General features: G+C 36.3%; 1 protein-coding gene across 3 annotated transcripts in view; it reads left to right on the top strand.

Moving 5' to 3' along the window:
• Positions 1-14,393, top strand: part of thsd7bb (thrombospondin, type I, domain containing 7Bb) — a 76,846-nt gene that overhangs the window by 47,610 nt on the left and 14,843 nt on the right. For all 3 annotated transcript variants that reach the window (XM_058792125.1, XM_058792123.1, XM_058792124.1), the window contains 9 exons: positions 1,965-2,213; positions 2,736-2,896; positions 4,133-4,288; positions 4,626-4,826; positions 8,380-8,571; positions 9,785-10,028; positions 10,108-10,223; positions 10,328-10,460; positions 11,611-11,714. In XM_058792125.1, the coding sequence (XP_058648108.1) occupies positions 1,965-2,213; positions 2,736-2,896; positions 4,133-4,288; positions 4,626-4,826; positions 8,380-8,571; positions 9,785-10,028; positions 10,108-10,223; positions 10,328-10,460; positions 11,611-11,714 (1,556 nt within the window). The remainder of the gene's footprint in view (positions 1-1,964; positions 2,214-2,735; positions 2,897-4,132; positions 4,289-4,625; positions 4,827-8,379; positions 8,572-9,784; positions 10,029-10,107; positions 10,224-10,327; positions 10,461-11,610; positions 11,715-14,393) is intronic.

Genomic DNA, 14,393 nt, shown 5'->3' with positions numbered 1-14,393 from the left:
TCAAAAAGCCACATCTGCTAGAATAAATTGGGATAAGTGTACATCCCTTCTGTTAGGCGAGTGGAGGAATATGGATCCTCCCCAACTTCCACAACATTGTGGATGGATTAAAGATGGTTTTAAAGTTCTTGGGATCTGATACCTACATGAAAAAGAATTGGGAAGGGTCAGTTGACAAAACTGTGGGGAAACTACAGAAGTGGAGATGGATCCTCCCACAGATATCTTTTAGAGGGAGATGTTTAATTGTTAATAATTTGGCAGCCTCAATGTTGTGGTACAGATTTACAATGTTGAATCCCCCTGAAGAGTTATTGATTGTTATTCAAAAAGCCTTTGTTAAATTCTTTTGGGATGGTTATCATTGACTTCCTCCTGGAGTTTTGTATCTCCCAGTTATAGACGGGGGCAAGAGTTAAGACAATGAGGTTTCAAACATTACAAAGGCTATTGTATTGTTCAGATAAGATACCCTGGATTGCATTAGGTTTGTCTGTTTTACAAAGTATTGGGGGAATTGGATTAGCTAAGCAGTTGTTCTTAATTGAAAAATATTTTGTTTCAAAAGTAAGTGTTTCTTCTAACTTTTATGTATCTGTATTAGAAGCCTGACAAGTGTTTAAAAAATGTAGGGATGATAATGAACATTATGGTGTTTTAGAACCATTGTTTTTTAATCCTCTCTTTAAAATGAATTCTTCCATTTTGAGTTCAGTAATTGATCGGTTTTTAAACACAGGAATAGCTACTGAAAAAGATTTCATTTATTTTTCAAAGGGTCAATGATATGCGGCTAAATCAATAGCTGATAAAGTTGGGCTTAGATCAGAAAGATATGTTGAAGGGATAATTGGGGATCTTAAAAAATATTTTCCTCAGTCTTTCTTGACCTATGTAAATAATTTTATTGAGAATGGTGAAAGGTCTTTGATTTTTCCAGATCTTCAGAGTTAATATAATTTTTGATTTGGATGAAGATTTAAATAATGCTTTATTGAAAGGATTTGAAGTTGTACTGTTTCACAATGTTGATAAAAAGATATTGTATTGTATGTGTATGAAATCCCTGTTTTATACTCAACTGAAAAGACGCGTTGATACTAAATGGAGAGAATATCTATCAATTTCTTCAGAAATAACTCCATCATGGAGGTGTTTGTATAAGCCCCCTATTCCTAAGAGGTCTGGGGACCTCCAATGGAGAGTACTTCATTGTGCTGTGGCAACAAATAGTTTTGTGTCAAAATTTAATAGGATGGTTTTATCTGCATGCCCTTTTTGCAATATTCTTGATACAGTTTTTAATTTTTTGTCATTGTTTGAGATTAATTCCTTTGTTTGAATTGTTGGACAAAATATTTAGTAAGCTGGGTTTTATATTTACAAAAAATATGTTCATTTTGGGTATGAAGTTTAAGAAAGAATGGAAAGCACAGTGTACACTTGGTAATTTTCTAGTGGGACAGGCAAAGTTGGCTATTTTAAAATCCCATAAATGTAAGAATGAAGGGGAAGATGCTGATTTTCTTGGAATGTTCAAATCTCTTGTAGAGGGTCGGGTTTTTGTGGAATATGCATATTGTAAATGAACAAATAACATGCACTTTTTTTATGTGAGGTGGAGTGTGAAAAATGCTCTTGTGATGAGAGATGAGCTTGGAGAGTTATTGCTTAATTGGTGAATTTGTAAAGAATGTTTTTAAATTAGTTGATTAAAAGAGTTTTAAAAGTCAAAGTCTCTCTCTCTCTCTCTCTCTCTCTCTCTCCTCTCTCTCTCTCTCTCTGTATATATATATATCAAAGATGGATAGAGGAGAGCTCAACCAGCCAGTTAACCCAGTAAAGGGTAGCAGAGGGCCACAAAATATCAATCATCTTTTTACAGCAATACAGTTCTTCATTTTACAGTGTCATAAAAATGCGGTAAAAAAAGATGACACTGTAAATTTCCTTCTCACCCCCAGCCTTTGCGACCATGACAACAGCCCAGTGAACTTTCGTTCATGCATGATGCCCAGAGACTGTAAAGTGTCTGATTGGTCACAGTGGAGTCCGTGTTCAAAGACGTGTCGGACATCTGACCAATCCCCTGGCTTCAGAATCAGGAGCCGCAGCCTAGAGAGAGCAGCCATTGGTGGAGGAGAGCCATGCCCCTCCCTGGAGGAAAAAGCAAACTGTAATGTTTTAGAAGACACTCTGCCACTGTGCCCAAGGTGAAGAGACAGCATTGCCAGAATTGTGCATCCAAATCTTTTCAAATGTTGTAGTTCTTAAACTCAACATGAAAATAAAATTCACCATAAATGCATGTTATTGATTTTGTGAATGATTCACCCATGCCTATGTTTAATTTCTTTTTTAATTTGACCACATAACTTTTAATCAAATGTTACACTCTAAAAAATGCTGGGTTAAATATGGACGAACCCAGCAATTGGGTTGTTTAGACCCAGCGGTTGGGTTACTGCCCAAAAGGTTGGGTTAAAAATTTAAACCAACTGTTGGTTGAAAACTGTTGGTTGGTTGGTGTTCTGTCCAATATTTAGCCAGCATTTTTAGAGTGTACTCTACATTTTATTTTATTTTTTGATAATCCGTTTAGCTTGGAGCCATGTCACAATATAGAAGAAAATATATTTTGCTACTTCAATTTCATTGTGACTTTGAAAAGACTGAATAGATGACTCTTTAATTTGACTTCAAATGAATGTTTTTTTAATTGGCTGGAAATACAGGTATGAGTGGAGGGTGACCGATTGGAGACCATGCCAGGTGACCCCACTTTTGAGTCAGCAGGACCATCGCCATAACAATACCAGCATCCTGTGTGGACGTGGGATCCGGACCCGAGAGGCATATTGTGTTAGGATCCATGACAACACAGTTCCATCCCATAGTAAGAACTAGCCATAGATTATTAACATAGAAATATGATTGAGTTATGTTTTCAGATAACATTTAGATTTTGTACCATGGTAGTATCACAGTATTATGTGAGTATGATAGTCATTCAGTACTTGGTGAATATCAGTATACTATGGTCTTACTCTGGGGGTGGGTGTGGCAACACGCCATCAGGCAATTAATATTCATGAAACAAGATGACTAGGTGGCATCACACGTGCACTACTTTTTTTTTTCTTTTCTAATTCAACACGGTCACATTAATATTTTTTATTTTTATTAATCACAGAATCCTGAAAAATGTATCAAAGTTCCCACAAAAATATTAAGCATTCAGCACAATGATAACAATACACAATTTACAAACAATTTCTGTTTTTTGAACAGTAAATCAGCATATTAGAATGATTTCAGGATGATGACAGGAATTAATTAAAATTTTAAATATATTAACATATTTCACAATATTGCTGTTTTACTGTATTTTTTTAAACAAATGCAGCCTTAATGAGCAAAAGCATTCAAGAATCTTGCAGACACCAAACTTTTTCATGTTTTACTGTATCATTCACAAAGAAGACGATATGCATTGAAATAAGCTCAGTGGCAAACAAAGTCAAGTTTATTTGTTTAGACTTATGCGTCATTCAGTACAAAAATGTAATATGCAATAATGAAAAGGTTTCAATCTAATTGCAAAATTCTACCTTGTGCATTATATAGTTTTGTGCTTATTAGAGTATTGTGTCGTTAGCTTAGAAACAAGAAGAGTGTAGATTTGTGGCCTATGAAGCGCGATCCAAGTCATTTAGTGAGGGTGATGCCTTGGAAGACTTTCTGTTTTTGGATCAGAGCACTAATAATATGTCCATCTCGTGTTACAATAAGCAAATGTGATTAACACAAATGAGAAGCTTTTATTTAAACACTGACGGCATAAACATTGTGGGGGAAAAAAGATTTTCTAGATTGCTTTCATTTTATTTAATCCTTCATAGGCTGTCGAGTCTCAGGGCAGAACGCTAAGGGGGAGATTTAGATTCCTCTGCATTTCTGTATTTTTTTAATTTATTTAAATGGTAATCTGTGGCCACACAGTGAGAAAGACGGATTTGAATTACATTTATTTTTGTGCAAGCTTCTGTTAGATCTTTAAAAATGCATTTCATACAGTTTTGAAATGATGCCACTTTTTATGGTAAATTTCTCTCTGTTTTTTTATTATTAGTGAATCGGCCTGTTGGCAGGAACTTGTGCACTGGGCCTTTACCGCTATTGGCTGAGCCTTGCTTCATTCCCTGTCAGAAACATTGTCCCCTCACGCCTTGGTCACCCTGGGGACCCTGTCTCCATGACAACTGTTCGGAACTTCAAGGGAGAAGAGGTGAGAGATGAAAACATCCCATCAAACCAGATCGCACATATCCAAATCTAAATCACACACACTTAGATTCTCACACCTTGTCCTTGGTTTCTTCTCTCAGTAATGTAAATCATGTGTGAATGTCAAATGTGACGTATTTCCGACCCTAAGCTGTGGTGCCGCCTACTCAGCTGTATTCCTCTATTTAGACTCGCTATAAACACTTTTTTGTTGCTTATTTTGCCAGAGTGTGGGAACAGTATCTGCAAAACTGTTGGCATTGAGCAGGTTTGCTGTTTGAGTCATCGCTGATAGTTCTTTTCCTTTGTTATTTTGCATGCGTACACCTCTCTTACAGGTTTCAGGGTGAGAACTCGTTCTGTAATTAAGGAGTCTTCTGTGGTGTCCGAAAGTTGCCCTCATGTCAGCGAAGCGATGACCTGCGATGACCCCGTCTGCTTACAGTGGCGAGTGACATCACAGGGGCCCTGTGTTCCACTAAATGGATCGTGTGGCCCAGGATTCCAAGAACAGACTCCGGAGTGTTTGTCTGCCACAGGTATGCAGCTCACTGTTTCCTTTTTCTTCCCTTTTTTTACTGGAATAGTTGAACCAGAACTGAAAAGTCTGTCATCATTTTCTTACCTTCATGAAGTTACAAACCTGTATGACTTACTTTCGTTCATGGAACACAAAAGGAGTTATTTTGTAGAATGTCCAATATGCTCTTTTCCATACAAGGAAACCAAAAAAGCACCCTAAAAGTATCATGCAGTCCATATGATTTGCGTATTTACCTTTTGTAATCTGTTGTCTAATGTTGTAACAATATGTACATCATTACATACCATCTTTTTGCGTTTTATATGCTAAAATCAGTATTATTTTTTTTTACTGCTCCAATACAAACAAACAAATAAATAAATAAATGACCTGATTTATTATGAAAGGACCAATGACATCAGTTCTGGTGTGCTGAGTCTTGAGATACCATATTTGAATGTATGCAATTGAGAATGTTTTCAGGAAGTAGCAAAACAATTTTATGTCTTCAGAATAATATAGCAAGGCAAATGTGCTACTTTTATGCTTTATGGACTATACTTTTAGTGTTTGTTGTCATTTTTGGAGCCTAACATCCCCATCCTACACTACCAATTAGAGTTTTGGTGCCAATAACATTTTTTGTTGTTATTGTTGTTGTTGTTTAACTTTACTCAGCAAGGAACCATTAAATTGTTCAAAAGTGGCAGTAAACACGTTACAACATTTATTTTTCAAATAAATGTTGTTCTTTTGAACTTTCTATTTATTAAAGAATCTTGAAAAGCTGTTTACAACATTGATAATGTTTCTTGAACAGCAAATCACCCTAACAGAATGATTTCTGAAGGATCATGTGACACTGAAGACTGGAGTAATGATGCTGAAAATTCAGCTTTGCATCACAGGAATAAATTGAATTTTAAAATATATTAAAATACAAAACATTTATTTTAAATTGCACAAATATTTCACAATATTGCTGTTTTCACTGTATTTTTATCAAATAAACGTGTAGCCTTAAACTTATTTTTTTTTTAAATGTAAAATCTTACTGACCCCAAACATGGGCATTGTAGAAAAAAAAAAAAATCTCCAGAAAAATCGTTCTAAAAAATTGCATGAAGGTGATTAAATAATGACAGCATGTACAGAACTATCCCTTTAATTATCTTCCTCAATCCCATCATTCTTCACCTTCATCCCTCTAATTACTTTCAACCTTCTGTTATCCCCATCCTCAAACTCTTCAGCGATTAGTTATTTTTACTCGCATAAGCAAATGATCAGCTATCTTTTAATCTCCTTTCCTCCCGGCATATTATGTGGCATATTTCTTATCTGTCTTCTGTGCTTCTCATTGAGATGAGTTTAAGATGCAGTTTTGACACACAACTGCCAAGGAGCCTTAGGTGTCCTCTAAGGTCTTTTATTGTAATGTCACTCATCCACGTCAAGTGCCAGCATGTGTGTTGTCCATCAGTAGTAAGTATATAAGTGGTCTTAAGGGGTTTACAACTGTATGTGAAATATGTCTGTCTGTGGCTAGGCATGGTTGGATGCGGTGGAGCTGGAATTTTAAATCCGACACACACATATCTGCATTAAACCTGACAGCATCATCTTCCCAGCATGCACTTGGAATGTTCTGCAAAATGCAAAGTGAAGCTGAAATGCCAAATCCATTAAAGCTGAAGTGCAGTTGAGTTAAAGTGATAATGTATTCTTGCTGGAGATTTGAGTTGTAATCACTTTACACTTGGTTAAAGTCACCTTATCTGACGTCCCCACAACAACATTAGATAAAAAATATAACCGAACATCCCAGCTGTTCAATGTGAGTTTATAAATCATACATTAGATTTTTACATTTTCTGAAGAAAATTTAGTTTGTGTTTTCTGCACTGTCATGATGATAAAGTACAATCGTGTATGATATATATATAGTTACTAAAGTGCTAATTTTGATCACATTACTATGCATTTGCTATTAAATGTTGAATGGTTGCTATAGGAAATTGCTTATTGGCCTTAGCAAAAAGCTCAAAGTGTAGTGTTTGCAATGGCCAGACATGGTTCACAGCTTCATTTGAAAAAGTTATCACTCCAGTTTCTGTGATCTGACTGCAAGTTTTATATTTATGAAGTAGCATGCTATTGAATTCTGCTGTCTATCAGCAGTCCTGCCGTTCTGGCGCACTATAATGCACTTTTTAAGGCTCTAGGTAGACAATCACTCTGGGAAATTGCTTATTCTAACAGTACAAATAGGTGAGAAAATCTCCCTGTCTGCCATGTGAAAAGAAAATGAAATAAACCCTTATAACGCAACAGGAAAGTGGTGATTACAGGGGTCATAAAAATACATATTAAGAGCTGTGCATCTTCAGACGAGACAGTCTCTTTAAAAAAGAGCTTCGTTAGTGCATTTATATCTTCGGCAACGAATACAATTCAGAGAGATTGATTTTTAAGGTCTAACATCAATTGGAGAAACGTTGCCCTTCCTGCATCTGAGATGTAATGAAGAAATGAACTATTGCGGCTCAATATCAGATTCTCAGAGGAGAGTCTGTCCAGACCAGTTAGGTTTATTACTCGCCTTTTATCTTTGTTCTTTTATCTCACAAACAACCTGAAGAGCATGTTCTACTAGTTGATTCTGTGTTTGTGTATATTTGTCCATTGTTCTTTCCAATCTCAAAAATAAAAAGATCTTCTGTGAGATTGTTTTGTATATGCGAGTTGATCTTTCCTCACTGAGTTATAAGCTAAAAAACCTAACTTTTCTTTTCTTTGCTTGTTCAAAACATTTACAATTGTGGTTAAAATTATGCTCATTACAAGAAAAAGCTGAGCCTACTGAAATGTATTAAAACTCATTTATAAGAATATATATTATTTTTTTCCCCATTTGAAGCGTAAAACTAATCTTTTAGTGAGATTAATGTTTAAAAAATAAGAAATTGCCACTGAAATGTTCTTTCCTTCTTGGTATTTATTTATTTTCATTATTTTTATTTATTTATTTATTTTTGCAGTGAAGCAGAGTATTTTCCATAGTGAACTGAGTGAAGATTAGCGCTAATGTTTTACTGCACCATTAATTATCAGATAATTATTTTCAAGCTGTCTGTTAATTAAAAAAAGTGCCTTAATGTTGTCCAATCATGGTCTTTGAGAAAGGAATAGAGCAATCAGAGTGCTATTAAACATCTTATTTGCATATTATTCTACTTTAATTAAAGAAAAGTGATTGTTAGGTGCAAGATAAGAGGAAACCAAGATTTTCCTGTGCTTAAAACAAGCCATGATCATTATTTCAATGTTCTAATTTTGTTTCTTGGCAGTAAATTTAATTGCATATTTCCTTTGGTTGTATTCGAAGAAGATGTTCATTAAATATGCTTGTTTATTGGGAAAGAATAAGTGTTATTCAAAAATGAAACACTATAAACATTATACAGTATGTCGATATAAATAAAAAAGAAAACCACTGAGAACAGGGACATTTTTTTCCTGATTACATGCATTTAACAGAAATGTCTGCTTTCCTCTTTGCATTATAGGTGATCCAGTCCCTAATGATCAGTGTCCAGGAGATCCTCCTCCAGTCCGGCTGCCATGTGAGATGCCCTGTCCTGGGGACTGTGTACTGGGACAGTGGAGCCCCTGGACTTCCTGTTCCCAGTCCTGCTCCAGTAAACACCAAGAGGGAAAACAAAGTCGCTCACGTCTTGTTCTGGCTCTTCCTGGAAAGTGTGAGCTCAGATTGAACATTTGGTTCACAGGCATTTAGTTTGTGCAACAACATATCTAAGACTCCAGGCCAAGTGAATAGCACACAGGTTGAGCTCAGAATTTCATGCACATAAAATTATGTGCATTATGATAAAGATGATGAAGATACGGTTATGTCTTGTCAAGTTATATTGTGAACACTCAAAGAGGATAAATAATAAATACACAAAGCAGAAATTATGAAAACGTGTTGGAAATGTAACGTTTCCAGCTGTTGCAGAAAAACTGGGTACAGCAGCCCTCACATACTGGGCTGTATTAAAGCCCTTCTTTGTGACTCTTTTGATTTAATTATTAAAATGCCTCTTTTTAAACTTTAGACTCTGATTTACCCTGAGTCCAAATCTCTAATCCCCATTTTAAAATGATGTTCTATTAGTCTTTGTCCTGTCATCCCCTTCTTTCATGCTGGTGCCCATAAAGCAGCTCTTTCCAATGAATTATAGATACTTTCTTTATGACACATTCACCAAGGACATATCCTTTGTTTGACCCCTCAAACATATGGCCCTTCATCCTTAAATATGTGTGGGTGTGTGTATACACGTTATTTATACATTTTTGTTATACATCCATTTTTTAAAGAAGCCTCTTCAGCTCACCAAGACTGGATTTATTTGATCAAAAATGGTTATATTTAATTATATTAAAATTGCTATAGTCGTTTAAGATTTATATTTTTAAATGTAATTTATTCCCAGAACTTTTAGCATTCATTACTGCAGTCTTCAGTGTTACATGATCCTTCAGAAATCATTCTTATATGCTAATTTGCTGCTCTGAATCACACATAATATTTTTTTCTGGATCCTTTGATGAATAGAAAGTTTAAAAGAACAGCGTTTGTTTCACTTTTGAATAACTGAATGTCCTTGCTGAATAAAATTAATACTTTATTTTTTTTAAAAAAGAAGAAAAAAAAAATCTTACTGACCTCCAAACTATGAATATGTATAGACAGTGTGATATTTGAATCTGCTGAATATGCACAGCTAATGATCGATATGTAAATACAGTATAATAATATGCTGGATGGCTAATAAATGCCACATTAAATCAATGTGCAATATTTTGTAGTGCACAGTAGATTTGTTGAAGTTAAAAATAATTACACAGTAGTTGTTGCTATTGACAGGTTTGGGATGTAAAAAATACCTTTTCTTCTGGTTACAGATGGAAAGCCATGTCCTCCGGCCCCTGAGCTGGAGCAGTGGAGACCCTGCGGCACACACTCATGCACAGTATACTACTGGGATACTTCACCTTGGGATCCCTGTATTCCAAACACCATCACAGAAGAGAGTAAAGGTAACAGCACAACTCCACAGATGGAGAATGATGCCACCTGCGGTACAGGGGTACAGATGCGCCAAGTCACGTGCAGGAGAGCTGGGAATGGACATGTGCTGCCAAAACGGTAAGGAACAGGAAAATCTTTCATGCAAAATTCTGTGTAGAACGCCATACAGATAGTCTCATACTGGAATATACTTTAGGTGTCCTGAATCCTCTCGTCCTGACTCGATCCAGTCGTGTCCTTTACCTTGCCAAATTCACTGCATCGTCACACCTTTTAGCGAATGGAGTGCCTGTCCCACTTCCTGTTTATCAGGTAAACTTGTAGTCCGCAACAACCTGTCCTAACCAGACACAACTTGACGAGTTTGAACTTAATGTTTTTTTTTCTCCATACTGTGGATTTCGTTGTTTTTCTAGTGAATGCTAATGCACCAACCCAGTCCCGTCACAGGATCATCATCCAGAGACCTGCTAATGGAGGTCAAGAGTGCCCCGACACTCTTTATGAGGAGAGAGAATGTGATCCACCCCCTCTGTGCCCAACTTACAGGTAAAGAGAGAAATGGTTTCATAATTGAAATGTTGATGTTGGATAAGCCTGGGAAGACCCAACAGCAGTCATTTAATTTACAACATACAAAATAAAATGAATCAAATTTCTTATATGCTGACTGCTTGACTGTTTGGTGTTGTTTTTTCAGAATTCATTGACTGCTGTTTAAAAGTTTGGTGTTGGTAACTTGTTTTTGAAATAAGTCTCTTATGCTTACCAATGCAGCATTTATTTGATCAAGATACAGTAAAAACTGCAATATTGTAAAATATTCTTATAATTTCAAATAACTGTTTTCTATTTTACTATATTTTAAAATGTGATTTATTCCTGTAATGCCAAATTTGATGCTGAATGTTCAGCACCATTACTCCAGTCTTCAGTGTGACATGATCATAAATTATTCTAATATGCTGATTTGATGCTGAAGAAACATTTCTTATTATTATCAATGTTGATAACAGATGTGCTGCTTAGTATTTTGCCCTATTTTAAATTAATTAATTTTTATTTTATTTATTTACAGTATTTAATTAATTTTTATTTTATTTATTTACAGTATTTATTTATTCATTTATTTATGTGAAGCATTTTTCCAAGATTCTTTAATGAAAAGGAAGTTAAAAAATGTTTTTATTTGAAATATAAATATTTTGTTATGCTATAAATGTTATTACTTTCACATTTGATCAATTTAATGCATCCTCAAGTAAATCATAATAATCTTGATATCGACTCAATATCATCATCAGTAGCTTATTAGTGATTAATTGTCATGAAAAATGCTAACTGTGTATACACAAACTTTTTTTTGTGATTATATCATTTTTCTTGTTTTTATATATATATATATATATATATATATATATATATATATAGGAGAAACTAGAACATTCTTAAAAATGAGGAAAAAACAATTAATATAAAAATGAATAAAGTTTTTATAAAGTACCCTTTAAAATGTTTAGAGCATTTTTTTAAATCCTCCTTTAGAAAAATACCCAAATGTAATCAAACATGTTGTGTTAAACATGGTAATGTGTATCCCTACTTGATGTGCCAATAAAATACAAAATGTTCATAAGGTATCACTGGATGTAAGCCAGACACCGCAACATGTTTTCTGTGCACTGGTGTTTCCTGGCAGATGGCAGACCCATCGCTGGCATCAGTGCATTCTGGTACCTGATTCGGTGAGGCAGGCTGTGGGTGGCCCTGCAGAGGCATGTGGTATTGGTCTAGAGACAAGAGGTAAGTGACAGATTAGGATCTCTATATGATTTAAAGTTTTATTAGCAAAGTTCTGCAAAACCGGGGTTACTGTAGGACGATAACTTATCTGAGAGATTCAGAGGGACGTCTTGGCTGCCTGAAGGTTTTTTTCCTTGCAATTTTCCCCATACTCTCCCGTCTTATAGAACGTTGTCAGAATGTCAGAGAGGACACACAGCACGATGTGACATCTGACATCTCCGTCCCCGGGCCCTTTTTAAAATATCCTGCTGGTGCTTCATGTAAATTTAAAGGTGCTGGCCTATCAAGACACAGCAGGGATCCTTTCAAAGTGTGGTTTGCAGCGTACGGGACCAAATTCTGCCTGTCAGTTTTGTAAAGTGAAAAGAGTATTTCTCAGCAAATAAATGATTCCCTCAAGATGTGCACAGTGGGCTTCATTTAGGAAACATGAGCAGAATGATTATCTATGCAAATTATTTGTAAAACCATTCTTACTTAAATTATTCAGTGGATCAATTTACATAAGATGGTTTTACGAATGTTTTACACTCATTTGTTCTGCTCTTCATTGAGAACGAATGAGGCCCAGTATATTACAGCAGGCTCCAAAATGTATTTGTACACCTTTAAGTACGGTGGCCTAGTAGTGCACAACTCAACAAAATTTCTGCAACACAACGGAAACAAGCCGCAACACAACAGAAACAAGTCGCAAAACAACAGAAACAAGCTGCAACATAACAGAAACAAGTCGCAAAACAACAGAAACAAGTCGCAAAACAACGGAAACAAGCCACAAAACAACAGAAACAAGTCGCAAAACAACAGAACAGAAACAAGCTGCAACACAACAGAAACAAGTCGCAAAACAACAGAAACAAGTCGCAAAACAACAGAAACAAGTCGCAAAACAACGGAAACAAGTCGCAACACAACAGAAACAAGTCGCAACACAACAGAAACAAGTCGCAACACAACAGAAACAAGTCGCAACACAACAGAAACAAGTCGCAAAACAACAGAAACAAGTTGCAACACAACTGAAACAAGTCGCAACAGAAACGAGTCGCAACACAACAGAAACAAGCTGCAACACAACTGAAACAAGTCGCAACAGAAACGAGTCTCAACACAACAGAAACAAGCTGCAACACAACAGAAACAAGTCGCAACAGAAACGGTCGCAACACAACAAAACAAGCTGCAACATAACTGAAACAAGTCGCAACAGAAATGAGTCGCAACACAACAGAAACAAGCTGCAACACAACTGAAACAAGTCGCAACAGAAACGAGTCGCAACACAACAGAAACAAGCTGCAACACAACTGAAACAAGTCGCAACAGAAACGAGTCTCAACACAACAGAAACAAGCTGCAACACAACAGAAACAAGTCGCAACAGAAACGAGTCTCAACACAACAGAAACAAGCTGCAACACAACAGAAACAAGTCGCAACAGAAACGAGTCGCAACACAACAAAAACAAGCTGCAACATAACTGAAACAAGTCGCAACAGAAATGAGTCGCAACACAACAGAAACAAGCTGCAACACAACTGAAACAAGTCGCAACAGAAACGAGTCGCAACACAACAGAAACAAGCTGCAACACAACTGAAACAAGTCGCAACAGAAACGAGTCTCAACACAACAGAAACAAGCTGCAACACAACAGAAACAAGTCGCAACAGAAACGAGTCTCAACACAACAGAAACAAGCTGCAACACAACAGAAACAAGTCGCAAAACAACAGAAACAAGTCGCAAAACAACGGAAACAAGCCACAAAACAACAGAAACAAGTCGCAAAACAACAGAAACAAGTCACAACACAACAGAAACAAGTCACAACACAACAGAAACAAGTCGCAAAACAACGGAAACAAGCCACAAAACAACAGAAACAAGTCGCAAAACAACAGAACAGAAACAAGCTGCAACACAACAGAAACAAGTCGCAAAACAACAGAAACAAGTCGCAAAACAACAGAAACAAGTCGCAAAACAACGGAAACAAGTCGCAAAACAACGGAAACAAGTCGCAAAACAACGGAAACAAGCCGCAACACAACAGAAACAAGTCGCAACACAACAGAAACAAGTCGCAACACAACAGAAACAAGTCGCAACACAACAGAAACAAGTCGCAAAACAACAGAAACAAGTTGCAACACAACTGAAACAAGTCGCAACAGAAACGAGTCGCAACACAACAGAAACAAGCTGCAACACAACTGAAACAAGTCGCAACAGAAACGAGTCTCAACACAACAGAAACAAGCTGCAACACAACAGAAACAAGTCGCAACAGAAACGAGTCGCAACACAACAAAAACAAGCTGCAACACAACTGAAACAAGTCGCAACAGAAATGAGTCGCAACACAACAGAAACAAGCTGCAACACAACTGAAACAAGTCGCAACAGAAACGAGTCGCAACACAACAGAAACAAGCTGCAACACAACTGAAACAAGTCGCAACAGAAACGAGTCTCAACACAACAGAAACAAGCTGCAACACAACAGAAACAAGTCGCAACAGAAACGAGTCTCAACACAACAGAAACAAGCTGCAACACAACAGAAACAAGTCACAAAACAACAGAAACAAGTCGCAAAACAACGGAAACAAGCCACAAAACAACAGAAACAAGTCGCAAAACAACAGAAACAAGTCACAACACAACAG

The sequence above is a fragment of the Onychostoma macrolepis genome, chromosome 11, assembly GCF_012432095.1.
Source record: "Onychostoma macrolepis isolate SWU-2019 chromosome 11, ASM1243209v1, whole genome shotgun sequence".
In the NCBI taxonomy this organism is placed as follows: Eukaryota; Metazoa; Chordata; class Actinopteri; order Cypriniformes; family Cyprinidae; genus Onychostoma; species Onychostoma macrolepis.
This window is presented reverse-complemented; position numbering and strand designations above follow the sequence as displayed.